This window comes from Pseudoliparis swirei, chromosome 24, assembly GCF_029220125.1.
Source record: "Pseudoliparis swirei isolate HS2019 ecotype Mariana Trench chromosome 24, NWPU_hadal_v1, whole genome shotgun sequence".
Classification (NCBI taxonomy): domain Eukaryota; kingdom Metazoa; phylum Chordata; class Actinopteri; order Perciformes; family Liparidae; genus Pseudoliparis; species Pseudoliparis swirei.
Window position 1 is genome coordinate 56,188 of NC_079411.1, and position 16,313 is coordinate 72,500.

Consider the following 16,313-nt stretch of genomic DNA (forward strand, 5'->3'; position numbering starts at 1 on the left):
GACAATGAGATGACATATAAAGACAATGAGATGACATATAAAGACAATGAGATGACATATAAAGACAATGAGATGACATATAAAGACAATGAGATGACATATAAAGACAATGAGATGACATATGAAGACAATGAGATGACATATAAAGACAATGAGATGACATATAAAGACAATGAGATGACATATGAAGACAATGAGATGACATATAAAGACAATGAGATGACATATGAAGACAATGAGATGACATATAAAGACAATGAGATGACATATAAAGACAATGAGATGACATATAAAGACAATGAGATGACATAAAGACAATGAGATGACATATGAAGACAATGAGATGACATATAAAGACAATGAGATGACATATAAAGACAATGAGATGACATATAAAGACAATGAGATGACATATAAAGACAATGAGATGACATATGAAGACAATGAGATGACATATAAAGACAATGAGATGACATATGAAGACAATGAGATGACATATAAAGACAATGAGATGACATATAAAGACAATGAGATGACATATAAAGACAATGAGATGACATATAAAGACAATGAGATGACATATGAAGACAATGAGATGACATATAAAGACAATGAGATGACATATAAAGACAATGCGATGACATATAAAGACAATGAGATGACATATAAAGACAATGAGATGACATATGAAGACAATGAGATGACATATAAAGACAATGAGATGACATAAAGACAATGAGATGACATATAAAGACAATGAGATGACATATGAAGACAATGAGATGACATAAAGACAATGAGATGACATATAAAGACAATGAGATGACATATAAAGGCAATGAGATGACATATAAAGACAATGAGATGACATATAAAGGCAATGAGATGACATATAAAGACAATGAGATGACATATGAAGACAATGAGATGACATAAAGACAATGAGATGACATATAAAGACAATGAGATGACATATAAAGACAATGAGATGACATATAAAGACAATGAGATGACATATAAAGACAATGAGATGACATATGAAGACAATGAGATGACATAAAGACAATGAGATGACATATAAAGACAATGAGATGACATATAAAGACAATGAGATGACATATAAAGACAATGAGATGACATATAAAGGCAATGAGATGACATATAAAGACAATGAGATGACATATAAAGACAATGAGATGACATATGAAGACAATGAGATGACATAAAGACAATGAGATGACATATAAAGACAATGAGATGACATATAAAGACATAAGAAGTGTGCTCTTAACATCTCGTGTGTTGTAGCGGCTGGAGGCTGCTCGGGATAGTTCGGGTGATTCTGGCGTCTTCTCTCACTTAGAGACTGCCTTCTTCGTGCTGCTCGCTATCCGGCCTCCTCCTCCTCCTCCTCCTCCTCCTCGTGTTGCACCTCCTCCTGTTGCACCTCCTCCGTACCAAAGGTGGCCGGGCAGGGTGAAGGCGTCCACGCTCACGCCCATGGTCTTGGAGGGGATGGCACTGAACTGCTTCCTGTCTGAACTGTATTTGTAGATGGACTCCACCTGGGCGGAGTCAATGGTCCGCGGCCCCACGCCAGCCAATCGCACGAGCTCCTGGGAGTCGGCGTTCATGGTGTAAACGCCCCTGAACTGGCAGCTGGAATCACGGAAGAGGATCAGGAAGTGGTTGGCAGGACTCTTCTCCATCTCCTGAGGTCGGGAGGAAGAAAAGGAAGAGAAGGAACAGAAGGAAGGAGGAAGAAGGAACAGAAGGAAGAGAAGGAACAGAAGGAACGGAAGGAAGAGAAGGAAGGAACAGAAGGAAGGAGGAAGAAGGAACAGAAGGAAGAGAAGGAAGGAGGAAGAAGGAAGAGAAGGAAGGAGGAAGAAGGAACAGAAGGAAGGAGGAAGAAGGAAGAGAAGGAAGGAGGAACAGAAGGAAGGAGGAAGAAGGAACAGAAGGAACAGAAGGAAGAGAAGGAAGGAACAGAAGGAAGAGAAGGAAGGAGGAAGAAGGAAGAGAAGGAAGGAGGAAGAAGGAACAGAAGGAACAGAAGGAAGGAGGAAGAAGGAACAGAAGGAAGAAGGAAGAGAAGGAAGGAGGAAGAAGGAAGAAGGAAGAGAAGGAAAGAGGAAGAAGGAACAGAAGGAAGGAGGAAGAAGGAACAGAAGGAAGAAGGAACAGAAGGAAGGAGGAAGAAGGAAGAGAAGGAAGGAGGAACAGAAGGAAGGAGGAAGAGAAGGAAGGAACAGAAGGAAGGAGGAAGAAAGAACAGAAGGAAGAGAAGGAAGGAGGAAGAAGGAACAGAAGGAAGAAGGAACAGAAGGAAGAAGGAAGAGAAGGAAGGAGGAAGAAGGAACAGAAGGAAGAGAAGGAAGGAGGAAGAAGGAACAGAAGGAAGAAGGAAGAGAAGGAAGGAGGAAGAAGGAACAGAAGGAAGAGAAGGAAGGAGGAACAGAAGCAAGGAACAGAAGGAATGAGGAAGAGGGAACAGAAGGAAGAAGGAAGGAGGAAGAAGGAACAGAAGGAAGAGAAGGAAGGAGGAAGAAGGAACAGACGGAAGGAGGAAGAGAAGGAAGGAACAGAAGGAAGGAGGAAGAAGGAACAGAAGGAAGAAGGAAGAGAAGGAAGGAGGAAGAAGGAACACAAGGAAGAAGGAAGAGAAGGAAGGAGGAAGAAGGAACAGAAGGAAGAAGGAACAGAAGGAAGGAGGAACAGAAGGAACAGAAGGAAGAAGGAAGGAGGAAGAAGGAACAGAAGGAAGAAGGAAGAGAAGGAAGGAGGAAGAAGGAACAGAAGGAAGGAGGAAGAGAAGGAAGGAGGAACAGAAGGAAGGAGGAAGAGAAGGAAGGAACAGAAGGAAGGAGGAAAAAGGAACAGAAGGAAGGAGGAACAGAAGGAAGGATGAAGAAGGAACAGAAGGAAGAGAAGGAAGGAGGAACAGAAGGAAGGAGGAAGAAGGAACAGAAGGAAGAAGGAAGAGAAGGAAGGAGGAAGAAGGAACAGAAGGAAGGAGGAACAGAAGGAAGGAGGAAGAGAAGGAAGAAGGAACAGAAGGAAGGAGGAAGAAGGAACAGAAGGAAGAAGGAAGAGAAGGAAGGAGGAACAGAAGGAAGGAGGAAGAGAAGGAAGGAACAGAAGGAAGGAGGAAGAAGGAACACAAGGAAGAAGGAAGAGAAGAAGGAGGAAGAAGGAACAGAAGGAAGGAGGAACAGAAGGAAGGAGGAAGAAGGAACAGAAGGAAGAAGGAAGAGAAGGAAGGAGGAACAGAAGGAAGGAGGAACAGAAGGAAGGAGAAGGAAGAGAAGGAAGGAGGAAGAAGGAACAGAAGGAAGGAGGAACAGAAGGAAGGAGGAAGAAGGAACAGAAGGAAGAAGGAAGAGAAGGAACACAAGGAAGAAGGAAGAGAAGGAAGAAGGAACAGGAGGAAGAAGGAACAGAAGGAAGGAGGAAGAAGGAACAGAAGGAAGAAGGAAGAGAAGGAAGGAGGAACAGAAGGAAGGAGGAAGAAGGAACAGAAGGAAGGAGGAACAGAAGGAAGGAGGAAGAAGGAACAGAAGGAAGAAGGAAGAGAAGGAAGGAGGAACAGAAGGAAGGAGGAAGAAGGAAGAGAAGGAAGGAGGAACAGAAGGAAGGAGGAAGAAGGAAGAGAAGGAAGGAGGAACAGAAGGAAGGAGGAAGAAGGAACAGAAGGAAGGAGGAACAGAAGGAAGGAGGAAGAAGGAATGGTGCGTCCATCACAAAGCGTGTCTCGCGGCTCAGAGGCTCTCGGTCACAGGGGCTGTACCTCGAGGATCCTGGTCCTCTGGGCCTCGTTGAGCGTCCCCGCCAGGCAGCAGCGGGTCAAGGCGTTGTGGATGATGAACTTGTTGGACTTGGAGCTCGGCTCTTTGAAGAGTTTTGGACCTGCCAATCAAACACAGACACAGGTGCTCAGCTGTCGGGTCAGTCCTCGTGGATGCTCGTCCAGAGGGTTGTACCTGTGTATTCGGGGGCGGGCGAGCTTCCAGTGGAACCGGCCTCCCAGTCTGGACCTCCGTTGGGAGTTGCCAGTTTACTGGGTGTCACACATCCCGAAGGTGAACCAGGACGGCTGTTGGAGAAATGCAGTAAAAAGTAGAAGGCCGTCACATCCTGTGACGCTAACGTTAGCCCACCGCTGTGTGAGCATGACCTTCATGTTGACATGTGTACAGGTCCTGGTGACGCGTCGACGTTTAAACTCGACAGAACACACACCAACCACTGAATGTTATTTGAACATTAAATTCATTTATCCTGCTACGATCCTGGCCGCTGCGGAACTGGATGTATTGACATGTTGGCCATGATAGCTAAAGGTCTCATTTGGTCCCAATCCGTCCAATAGTTGGCGAGATATTCCCTCTGGAAGAGAGGACCGGGCTAAGAAGACAACCGTGACGGCCTTGCTACCACTGCCACCTGTTGGGTCTCTGGAGGTCACATCTCTTCCCTGGCTCGTCCCTGGCTGCCAGGTTGAGGGAGGAGTTGGAGTAGACTTTGGTCAACTTGGAGCCTGAAGATGAAAAGAGTTTTGAAGTCATCTGAAACACTTCATGTCTCATGACCTCTCCCCAAAGACGTTACCAGCTGTGCTCTTGGCCGGACTCAGCCGGGTTTCCTCCCTCGTCAAGCTGCGAGGACGTGAACGGCTCTTCTTGGCAGGAGATCTTCCTGCATTAGTTAATTTCTGCCGAAGCACTTTGTCCAAGTCCTCCATGATCCTGAGCTGATGCCGCCGTGCATACTCCACTCGCGTGAAGTCTCCCCGCCGGCCTGGTGTCGCGGGAGGTGTGGGGGAAGGTGAGGTCATTCCTGCAGGAGGTGTGTTGAAGGGAGATGCTGGTCTGAAACCGAGAGCAAGAGGTTTCATGTACGTGGATGCATCTCAGCGTTGGACATTGTTAGCATGTTCTGGCAAATTGCCAGCCCCTGCTGCCGGATCCGGCTGCTCTCCAGGGTTCCGAAGGTTCTGCAGCGAGTCCTCGAGCAGGTTCTGTGCTCAGTGCATGTCTTACCTGTTTTCCCTTTCTTGCTCATTCCACTGTCTCCTCTTCTTCAACTCCTCAGCTCTCTTCTGCTGTTTTTCCAACAGCAAAGCTCTACGCTGGGCTATCTCCTCTTCGCTCCGCACCTCCTCCTACGGCCACACAAACACAAGACCACAGACTGACCTGTCATGGCAGAGGTAAAGTGCACAGATGAAAACGTTCCCTTCAGTTTTTCCAAGCAGCGCTCACCTGGTAGAAGAAGCCGATTCCTCCTCTCGCACCGGGCTCGTTCTGCCCTCCACTCGGTTCCAGGGCTTCGGTCCGTCTCGTCTGATCTCTCTCGGTTTGTTGCTCAGGCAAATTGCCGGATCCTGTTGCCGGACCCGGCTGCTCCACAGGGTCTAACGGTTCTGCAGCGAGTCCTCTAGGTTCAACCGCAGATTCTGTGTGGTCGCTCATGGAATCAGAGGAAAACTCCTGCCCTTCATCAGTTGGGACATCACTGCCTCCCTCTGGCCCTCCAAGAGAACACAGCGAGGCCTCAACGAGGCTGCAGCGCCTCCCTCTACCTCCACCTCTCCCGTCTTCACCTCCTGCGCTGAGCGCAGCAGAAAGAGACAAAGTCTCGCTCCCGAACGAGCACTCGGAAGGAGCGCCGGAGCTGCTCCCGCCTGCAGCCAGCGGACGGTCTTGCTGGGGGAAAACCGGCAGCCCTCTGACGGCCTCCATGTCCTCCAGCTCCAAGCTGAACTGAGTCGCCGTCTCGCTCGACGCCGAGTCCGAGGTGTTCCCGTCGGGCTGGGGCTGCCGGGTAGCCTGAGGAGCGTCTTGAGGGGTCCGGAGCCCACCGATACGAAAAGAGGAGGACGTCTGAACCTGACACTTGCTGGGTGACACGCGCCGTAAGTGAGGCAGTGTGTCCACATTGTGGGTCGGGGCCAAGGCGCGGTTGAGCGGGGGGAACTTGAGTTCGGAAGGCCGTGGGTGAGGCGGATGCTGGGCACGCTGGTGGTGCTTGGGGCTGCGGGGGGCGGAGGAGTGGATCTTTGTGCGGGGAGCCGGGCAGGAAGAGGACATGGTCGTCTTTGGGGAGGTGAAAGAAGAATGAAGGTGTGGACGTCGTGACGGGGAGAAGGGGATCACCAGAGCTTTACTGGTGCTCCTCGGAGGGGTCTTTGTTGAGGCGTGAGGAGGCGTCTGGGCAGCACTTCTAGGGGTGGACTTCGGGGTGCTTTGGGGTGGATTCATGGGTCTTTGATTACTCATAAGCTGCTGTTGCTGTTCTGTAAGTTTCTGCATGTCCTTTTGAAGAGACTGCAGAGCGTCACTCAGTTTCTGAACCACTTCATTGTACTCCACAAAGACGGCTTCACCTCCTTTCTCTGGCTCTGCTCCTTTCTTACTTTCAATAGAGAAGGTGACCTGCTTCTCTAACCGGGGGGGGATAGGAACAGATGGCTTTTCTTTCTCCTTCTCTTCCCTCTCCTCCTCCTGTTTCAGTTGCTCCTCCATGGTGGTGAGGCGTTCCTCCAGGCTGAGAGTCTCCCCCTCTGCTCCTCCCTCTCCTTGCTCTCTTTTCAGCTGGAGGAAAGCACTATTTCCGAGCCTCTGTCTGTGCTTGGCGAAGATGGCTTCAATGCGTCTTTTTTGGGCTTCAATGCTTTTACGTTTTTCCTCCAGACGAGCCCCCAACTCCAACGCCTTGGAGCCCGGCTCAGGACCTCTGAGGGGGCTGTCCTGGGGGCCCGGGGCCCCTGCTGGGGTGGAGGGAGTCTGTGGCGTTCCTGGCGTTGTCGGAGCAGAGGCCGCCTCCTCCCCGGGAGCAGCGGCGTGTCTCCTTCTGCTGTCTCGCCGCTCAGCAAACGTCGTCATCCGGGGACTGTTCCCGGCTCCGTTGTTTCCCTGGTGACCGTGACGCATGTTACCGGGCGCGCTTCTCGGGCTATCCTCCGACGCCTCAGAGGAGTCGACGCTGCCGTCTCGTAGGACGGAGTCGTCGTCACGCGACATATCGGCCGTGCGTCCCGATCTCGCCCTCCTCGCTCGCCTTCCTTGCCTTTCGGCGTCACCCACCTCCCCACCGCCCGGCCGGTGGAGGACTCCAGAGCGACAGGGAGCCGAGCTGCTGAGCTGGGCTCTGTCCTCCTCGGGGCAGTGGAGGAAGAAGCCAGCGGGAGCTCCTTCCGGACGTAACCTGGGCTCTGGCCTTCCTCCCGGCACTCCTCTTCCAGCTTTCTCTGCTACCCTTCCCTTCCTCCGATCTTTGCCGCCCGGAGTATGAACCACCTGTATCGCCTCCTCGATGGTTGGCAGCTCTCCCAGCGGCGCCGCGTGAGCGTACGGACCCCAGGAAGAGCGCCGCGACGGAGCCGAGGCGCCGACCAGGTGGCCGAGCTCCGAGGAAGTCGTTGCAGGGATGCCGGCGGTGAGGCTGTCAGTGCTGACGGAGCGAAAGACAGAATCTATTGTGTTTCCCATGACAACGTCTACATCACTGTCCAGCCCAAATGGGATGCTGAACGTCACGGCGGACAGAGGGCGACTGCAGCGAGGCGGATGGCGATGGGAGGACGGACACATGATGGGTTGTGCCAACAAGGATGTCAAGCAGAGACCACGGAAGCAAAACAAAGAAGATTACAAAAATTAAAAAATGAATGCAACACGACATTTACTATAGAAATCGCGTCACGCATCGAAGTTTCATTACCTGGTCTGTTTCTTTGTCCAACTCTTGTTTGCTGGAACGGCAGAAGAAGAAAACAGCTCTAAAGGTCTCTGAGAGAACTTCTGAGGGTTGAATCTACACATTGTGGTTCTTACCCGGAGACACGGGGCAGCCGATGGACACAAAGGGGTGTTTGAAGAGGAAGGACGGAGAACCACTGAAGCAGAAAAGCACGTTACATGTGACATGTGACATATCACGTGTCACACGTCACAACAACAACTCGGTCTCGTTTCTCTACGTGTCTCCGGGCAGGAGGTCTGTACCTGTTCCCGTTGACGGGGCTCGTGCAGTCCAGCAACCCCGAGACATCTGAAAGACACAGAAGCAGTTTCAGAGGCGACGGCCACAGAGCCTCGTGGTTCTGGACCGGCGCCGCTCCACAGACCTGTGAGGTCGACGGGTTGGACCGGCTCAACGAAATCCGGCTTCTTCACCTCAAACCAGTCCAGCAGCTCGGCTACGAAGCTCAAGATGTTCAGCTGAGGGAGAGAGGAGAGCCGTGAGAGGAGCTGCAGCTGCTCCTGAAGCCGAGGCTTCTGGTTGGCTGAGAGGGGAACTAGCGACCGGCCTCCCGACGCCGGGGGCGGGACGGACGCCGTCGACAAGCCGTCGGCTGTGTGACGACCTGATATATAACCATGGACGGATTAAGAAACCACGGGCCCCTGGGCCTGGACGTGTCAAGGCCCCCCCCCCCACCCCCGCAAAAAATAAATAAAGAAAAAATTTGACGTAAAAAATAAATTAAATAAATGTAAACTTTTTTTTAAACATCGCTAACAAAACAGTCCGTATGGAACAACGATACTGGAGCTGAGCAGACAACATAACGCGAATTATATGACCATGACATGAATGACTTAAGCCTAGCATATACCGGCTATGGCGCATCGTGTCATATCATCATATCACAGGGCTCTCAAGTCTCACGCATTGAGCGTGAGACTCACGCATTTCGGTCTTATCTCACGCACTCCCGCCACACATCGAATTCATCACGCTGAAAAAACCTCTCGGCTATTTAATGCTTGAATGCAGGGGTGCTCAATACGCCGATCGATTGTTCCGCTGCAGAGCTCCGACGCCGGTCTGCGCGCATTGGGATGGAGCAACAAAATAGTCACTAGCACCCCCCCCCCCCCCCCCCCCCCCCCGTCAACAACTCTTTTCGGCTCGATGCCGGCGCGCGCAACGGTCAGCTGTATCGGGTGCTGACGGAAATCTCACGCTTGCCTGTCTTCAAAACTTGAGAGCCCTGATATCAATATAAAGTTAATAACAGCGACTTCACGCAAAGGCTCTGGCTTAGGGGCCCCCTCAGTTCAGGGGCCCCCTGAGCTCAGGGGCCCCTGGTGCCGGTAGGCTCGTTCAGTAATCCATCCCTCAGTAGGACTATTGGGGCCCAGTTACTGACATGAATGACTTAAGCCTAGCATATACCGGCTACGGCGCATCGTGTCATATCATCATATTCATATCAATACAAAGTTAATAACAGCGACGTCACGCGCGGAGGCTCAGGCCCAGGGGCCCCCTGAGCTCATGGGCCCCTGGGCCTGAGCCCGGTAGGCCCGTTGGTTAATCCATCCCTGTATATAACGTATATATTATATTATAATTATACTATATTATTATGAACCAGGACACGGTTGTGGACACGCCTCCTCGAGCGTGAGGAATGCGCTCGGCTTTCTGAACGTTTGAAGCGTACAATAAGTTCACGTTGTCAGAACTGTGTGGTCCTCACGTGCAGGACCGGCGGGGCGTAGAGCAGGTCCTCCACCGCCAGGGGGCAGCACCGCTCCAGGCGGCTCTCGCAGAACGCCCTGACCAGCTGCAGGTTGTAGAGGCTGTCGGCCACCGACATGGTGTCCTTCAGGCACACGTCTGGAGGGGAGCGCGCGTCAGGCGGGCGCGACCTCCAACTAACCACTGTGTGTGTGTGTGTGTGTGAGTGAGTGAGTGAGTGAGTGAGTGAGTGAGTGAGTGGAGGAGGAGTGTGTGAGTGTGAGGTGTGTGTGTGTGTGGAGTGAGGAGGAGTGTGGTGAGTGTGAGGAGGTGTGTGTGTGAGTGAGTGAGTGTGTGTGTGTGAGTGTGTGTGAGTGAGTGTGAGTGAGTGTGAGTGAGTGTGAGTGAGTGTGTGTGTGTGTATGTGAGAGCGTGTGACTGTGTGTGTGAGTGAGTGTGAGTGAGTGAGTGAGTGAGTGAGTGAGTGTGTGTGTGTGTGTGTGTGTGTGTGTGTGTGTGTACCCTCCAGAGGCAGCAGGGCGGGGCAGTAGAAGTGGAGCACAGCAGCGATGGCGGCGCCGTTAGAAAGATCTTTGACCCCAGAAACCAAAGAAAAGGTCGGAGTCAACTTAGACTGCACCTTGTCCTTCCTGTAGCGGATCTGTGAGGAGGAGCAGGAGCAGGAGGAGGAGGGGGAGGATGAGGAGGAGCAGGAGGAGGAGGAGGAGCAGCAGGATGAGGAGGAGGAGGATGAGGAGCAGCAGGAGGAGGAGCAGGAGGAGCAGGATGAGGAGGAGGAGGAAGAGGAGCAGGAGCAGGAGGAGGAGCAGGATGAAGAATCATGAGAACAGAACCAACACTCACACACCAGAGGTCTTAATAAACTATAAACATGCAGTGAAGTCATCGCTCCTTAAATGTGACAAATAATAAAGAACCAACAAATAAATGATAAAAACGTCAACAGATAATGAACGTCATCCGACCCCGGGGTCGAGGGCGGGGTCAGTCAGTCATTGGTCGACAGCGAGGGGCGGGTCTTTGGTGGGGAGGAAAGAGGGCGGAGCTATACGTTACCACTGGAGGTTTATTCCCTGACTCCTTCAAACAAAAAGCGATAGCATGCTGGAGGACGAGAGAGAGGAAGACAGGCATCAGAGACGAGGGGGGGGGGGGGTGATAACGTTGTGGTCTGAACCCAAAAATCCAAAAAGTATTTTATTTTGATTTATTTATTTTGATTTTTATTTTTTTATCTCATTTGTATAAACATTTTTTAACCCGATGTAATTTATTTCTTATTTATTGTTCCATATTTCTTAATTAATTAAAATTTAATTTTTCATTCATTTCTGTTTGTTTTGTTTTCATTAAAATGTGTTTGTTTGTTTTGCTGGACAATTTTAAAGTTAGTCGCCCTTCCCTTTTTCCCCTTCCCCCCTTTTTTTTTTTTTAGCCCCCCCCCTTTTCCTTCTCAAATTTTTTTTTCTCAACCCCTTTTTTTTCCCCTGGTTTTTCAACCCCCCCCCCTTCCCCCTTTTTTAGCCCTTTCCTTTTTTTTTTCCCCTCCCCCTTTCCCCCTTTTTCCCCCCTTTTTTTTTTTTCCCCTCCTCTCCTCCCCTTCCAAAATTCTTCTTTTCCTTTTTTTCCCCCTCCTCCTTTTTTTTTTGTTTCCCCCCCCCTCTTCTCCTTTCTAATTTTTTTGAGACAGTCCTTTGAGACCTTTTTCCCAAAAATTTTGGAATGAATAACCAAAAAACCCCTGAATTTAAAAGGGAACAGGAATAAAATTTAAATATAATCAAAATCCCAAAAAGATTTTGGGGCCCCTGAAGGGTAACGGGAAACCCAGGGTTTGTCAAAATGGGTTTTCTCTCAGGGTTGGAAACCCCCTTTGGGGACCTGCTGTCCTTTCCCCCAAAGACCAGGACCCCGCAACACGGAGTATGATCCCAAGGGCGGAGAGATTTGGGGGGGAGGGGGCTTGGGGGGGATAGGGTGTGGGGGAGGAGGAAAGGGGGGGGAAAAGTGGGTGGGTGGGTGGGGATTTGGGGAAAAAGAGGGGGTGGGTTGGATTAGGAGGGGGGTTTAGAGTGGGGTTGGGGGGGTAGTGGAATGGTGGAGAGGAATTTTGGGGGATATTTTAAGGGGGTGGAATAGGGGGAAATTGGGGGGTAGGGGGCGGGGGGGGAGAAAAGTGGGGTTTTTGGGGAAAGGGTTTGGGGTTTTAGAAGGTGGGTTTGGGGGGATAAATGGGTTGGGGGGAGATGGTTTGGATTGGGGGTTGGGGGGGGAAGATGGGGAGTAAAGGGTTTAAAAAGGGGGGGGTATATGTGGGTGGGGATGGGGCAGGTGGGGGGAGAGGGGGGGTGGGGGGGGGGAAAAGGTGTTTTGGAAGGGAATTTAAATTTTGGAAGGGATTTTAGATTTTGGGGGGAATAAAGGGGGGGGATATTTGGGGAAATGGGGTATAGGGTTGGGGCAGTTTCCCTTTGGGGGATATAATTTTATAGTGGGGTTTTGGGGGTTTTTTTTTTGGGGGGGTTGGTGGTTGGGGGTAGGGGGCAAAAATTTTTTGGGGGGTTTGTATATTTATTATTTTGTGGGGGAATTTAAAATTTTAGGGGTTGGGGTATGGTGGGGGGTTGGGGGGTTTTTGGGGGTTGGGTTTGGGGGGTTGTTTGGGGGGAAAATGGTTGGGGTAAAAATTTTTTGGGGTTGGGGTAAAAAAAAGGGTTTTTGGGGGGAAAAAAAATTTTGGTTAAAAAAAAAATAAATTTAAATTAAATTTTGGAAAAAATGGGGGGAAAAAAGTTTTTTGGAAAAAAAAATTTTGGGTTTTTTGATAGTTTTCCCCTGCTGGCCCCCTCTCCCCTTTTAATTTTTTTCAAATTTTTGAAATTTTTAAACCCCTGGCCCCCTTTGAGGGTTTTTTTTTTCGGGCCTCCCAAAAAACAAAAAGGAGAAAAGGGCACTTCCCAAAGCTTTATCCAAAACCTTTGGGCTCCTGCCCCGGCAAAAAAAAAACAAAATTTGGGGGAATTAAGGGGAAAAAAAATGAAAAAAAAAATAGTTAAATTCTGGGGACCCCGGCAATAAAAAAAAATGGTTTTTGATTCTTTTATTTTTGTAATTTTAAATCAAAATAAATGTTGGTTAAAAGCAAAATTGAATTAAATAAAAAATGACCAATGGACTGAAAAAAGGTCCAAGGGTTAAAAGGCCCCCCCTCCCCCCTGGGTTTTCCCGCCTGGTTTGGCCCAGGGGGTAAGGGGCCCTTTTAGCAAAAAGTAGCAAAAAACAGCCATGGTTTTGGGGTGAGGAAAACACTAGTAAATTTAAAACGAATTCAGGCCCCAGGTTTTCCAAACCCCCCGGGGCCCCCCCTTGGGCCCGAACCAAGGCCCCCGGGAAAGGGCCCGGTCCCCCCCGGATCTTACCCCCCCCTCCCCCACCAGGCCCTCAGGTTAAAAGGGGGAGGGCCCCTGCCAAAGGGGGCACCTTCCCCTAGGACACACCCCTTTAGGACAATTTCAGGACCAGGGCTTTAGGAAACCCTCCCAGGGACACCGGGTCCTCTAGGCACACCCCCCTAGGACACACCCTCCCTTTGGACACCCCTTCCCCCTGGAACATTCCCCTTGGGGGGGAAAACCCCCTTTGGGGGCACCCTTTCTAGGAAAACCCCCCCTCTAGGACACACCCCCTCCCGGACAAATTTTCCTCTAGGACACCCCTCTCCTCTAGGGCAAACCCCCCAGGAAAACCCCCCCCCCAGGACACACCCCCCTAGGACAAAGGAAACCCCCCTCTAGGACACAATTCCCCCAGGAACATTTTTAGGGAAATTCCCTTTTGGAATTTCCAGGAACACCTCTTTTAGGGGAAAAGGGTTTTTTTGGAAAACGGGGCCCCCAGGCAACCTTCTCCTCTAGGAACATTTTAAAGGGCAATTACAACCCCTCTAAGGGCACACCCCTTTTTCAATTTTAAAAGGGCTTTTAGGAAAAACCCCTCCTCAGGGCACACGGGTTCAGGAAATCCCCAAAGGAACAAAATCTCCTCAGGGGCAAATTTTTCCTCTAAAGGGCAACCCTTTCTGGAAATCTCCCCTTTTTTTAAAATTTTGGAAATTCCCCCCTTTGGAAACCCCTCTCTAGGACACAAAAGGGGCCCCTAGGAAAAACCCTTTTAGGACACCCTTTTTCTCCTTTTTGGAAAGGGTTTAGGGCACACCTCCTTCTAGGACACCTCCTCTAGGGACACACCTCTAGGACACACCTCTCTCCTCTAGGACACACCCCTCTCCTCTAGGACACAGGGCTCCTCTAGGACACACCTCTCTCCTCTAGGACACACCTCTCCTCTAGGACACACCCCTCTCCTCTAGGACACACCTCTCTCCTCTAGGACACACGGGGCTCCTCTAGGACACACGGGGCTCCTCTAGGACACACCTCTCTCCTCTAGGACACACCTCTCTCCTCTAGGACACACCCCTCCTCTAGGACACACCTCTCTCCTCTAGGACACACTCTCCCCAGGGACACACCTCTCCTCTAGGACACACCTCTCCTCTAGGACACACGGGGCTCCTCTAGGACACACCTCTCTCCTCTAGGACACACCTCTCTCTAGGAGACACCCCTCTCCTCTAGGGACACACCTGTCTGCTCTAGGACACACCTCTCCTCTAGGACACACCCTCTCCTCTAGGAACACCTCTCTCCTTACACCCTCTAGGACACACCCTCTCCTCTAGGGACACACCTCTCTCCCTAGGACACCTCTCTCCTCTAGGACACACCTCTCTAGACACCTCTAGGACACACCTCTCCCTAGGACACACCCCTCTCCTCTAGGACACCTCTCTCCTCTAGGACACACCTCTCCTCTAGGACACACACCTCTCCTTTAGGACACACCTCTCCCAGGGACTAGGACACCTCTCCTCTAGGACACACCTCTCCTCTAGACACCTCTCCTCTAGGACACACACCTCTCCTCTAGGACACACCTCTCCTCTAGGACACACCTCTCTCCTCTAGGACACACGGGGCTCCTCTAGGACACACCTCTCTCCTCTAGGACACACCTCTCTCCTCTAGGACACACGGGGCTCCTCTAGGACACACCTCTCTCCTCTAGGACACACCTCTCTCTCTAGGGACACCCCTCCTCTAGACACACCTCTCTCTCTAGGACACCTCTCCTCTAGGACACACCTCTCCTCTAGGGACACCTCTCCTCTAGGACACCTCTCCTCTAGGACACACCTCTCTCCTCTAGGACACACCTCTCCTCTAGGACACACCTCTCTCCTCTAGGACACACCTCTCTCCTCTAGGACACACCTCTCCTCTAGGACACACCCTCCTCTAGGACACACCTCTCCTCTAGGACACACGGGGCTCCTCTAGGACACACCTCTCTCCTCTAGGACACCTCTCTCCTCTAGGACACACCCCTCTCCTCTAGGACACACCCTCTCTAGGACACCTCTCTCCTCTAGGACACACCCTCTCCTCTAGGACACACCTCTCTCCTCTAGGACACACGGGGCTCCTCTAGGACACACCCCTCTCCTCTAGGACACACCTCTCTCCTCTAGGACACCTCTCTCCTCTAGGACACACCCCTCTCCTCTAGGACACACCTCTCCTCTAGGACACACACCTCTCCTCTAGGACACACACCTCTCCTCTAGGACACACCTCTCCTCTAGGACACACCCCTCTCCTCTAGGACACACCCCTCTCCTCTAGGACACACCTCTCCTCTAGGACACACCCTCTCCTCTAGGACACACCTCTCCTCTAGGACACACCCTCTCCTCTAGGACACACCCCTCTCCTCTAGGACACACCTCTCCTCTAGGACACACCTCTCCTCTAGGACACCTCTCCTCTAGGACACACCCCTCTCCTCTAGGACACACCCTCTCCTCTAGGACACACCTCTCCTCTAGGACACACCTCTCCCAGGCCACCTCCTCTAGGACACACCTCTCCTCTAGGACACACACCTCTCCTCTAGGACACACCTCTCCTCTAGGACACACCTCTCCTCTAGGACACACCTCTCCTCTAGGACACACCTCTCCTCTAGGACACCCCTCTCCTCTAGGACACACCCCTCCTCTAGGACACACCTCTCCTCTAGGACACAGCACTCTCCTCTTGGACACACCCTCTCTAGGCACACCTCTAGGACACCCTCTCTCCTCTAGGACACACCCCTCTCCTCTAGGACACACACCTCTCCTCTAGGACACACCCCTCTCCTCTAGGACACACCCCTCTCCTCTAGGACACCTCTCTCCTCTAGGACACACCTCTCCTCTAGGACACACCCCTCTCCTCTAGGACACACCTCTCCTCTAGGACACCTCTCTCCTCTAGGACACACCCCTCTCCTCTAGGACACACCCTCTCCTCTAGGACACACCTCTCCTCTAGGACACACCTCTCCTCTAGGACACACCTCTCTCCTCTAGGACACACCTCTCCTCTAGGACACACCTCTCTCCTCTAGGACACACCCCTCTCCTCTAGGACACACCCCTCTCCTCTAGGACACCTCTCTCCTCTAGGACACACCCCTCTCCTCTAGGACACACCCTCTCCTCTAGGACACACCTCTCTCCTCTAGGACACACCCCTCTCCTCTAGGACACACCTCTCCTCTAGGACACACCCTCTCCTCTAGGACACACCTCTCCTCTAGGACACCCTCTCCTCTAGGACACACCTCTCTCCTCTAGGACACACCCCTCTCCTCTAGGACACACCCCTCTCCTCTAGGACACCTCTCCTCTAGGACACCTCTCTCCTCTAGGA

General features: G+C 51.4%; 1 protein-coding gene across 1 annotated transcript in view; it reads right to left on the bottom strand.

Moving 5' to 3' along the window:
* Positions 1-1,263: 1,263 nt before the first annotated feature.
* Positions 1,264-16,313, bottom strand: part of LOC130189712 (calmodulin-regulated spectrin-associated protein 3-like) — a 20,218-nt gene continuing 5,168 nt past the window's right edge. Inside the window, exons 3-16 of the mRNA XM_056408643.1 lie at positions 10,552-10,599; positions 9,997-10,135; positions 9,494-9,633; positions 8,132-8,225; positions 8,010-8,055; positions 7,839-7,900; positions 7,726-7,756; positions 5,265-7,557; positions 5,043-5,164; positions 4,612-4,871; positions 4,447-4,540; positions 3,984-4,096; positions 3,791-3,909; positions 1,264-1,712 (exon numbers count right to left, since the gene is read on the bottom strand). Of these exons, the coding sequence (XP_056264618.1) occupies positions 1,356-1,712; positions 3,791-3,909; positions 3,984-4,096; positions 4,447-4,540; positions 4,612-4,871; positions 5,043-5,164; positions 5,265-7,557; positions 7,726-7,756; positions 7,839-7,900; positions 8,010-8,055; positions 8,132-8,225; positions 9,494-9,633; positions 9,997-10,135; positions 10,552-10,599 (3,918 nt within the window). The 3' untranslated portion in view covers positions 1,264-1,355. The remainder of the gene's footprint in view (positions 1,713-3,790; positions 3,910-3,983; positions 4,097-4,446; positions 4,541-4,611; positions 4,872-5,042; positions 5,165-5,264; positions 7,558-7,725; positions 7,757-7,838; positions 7,901-8,009; positions 8,056-8,131; positions 8,226-9,493; positions 9,634-9,996; positions 10,136-10,551; positions 10,600-16,313) is intronic.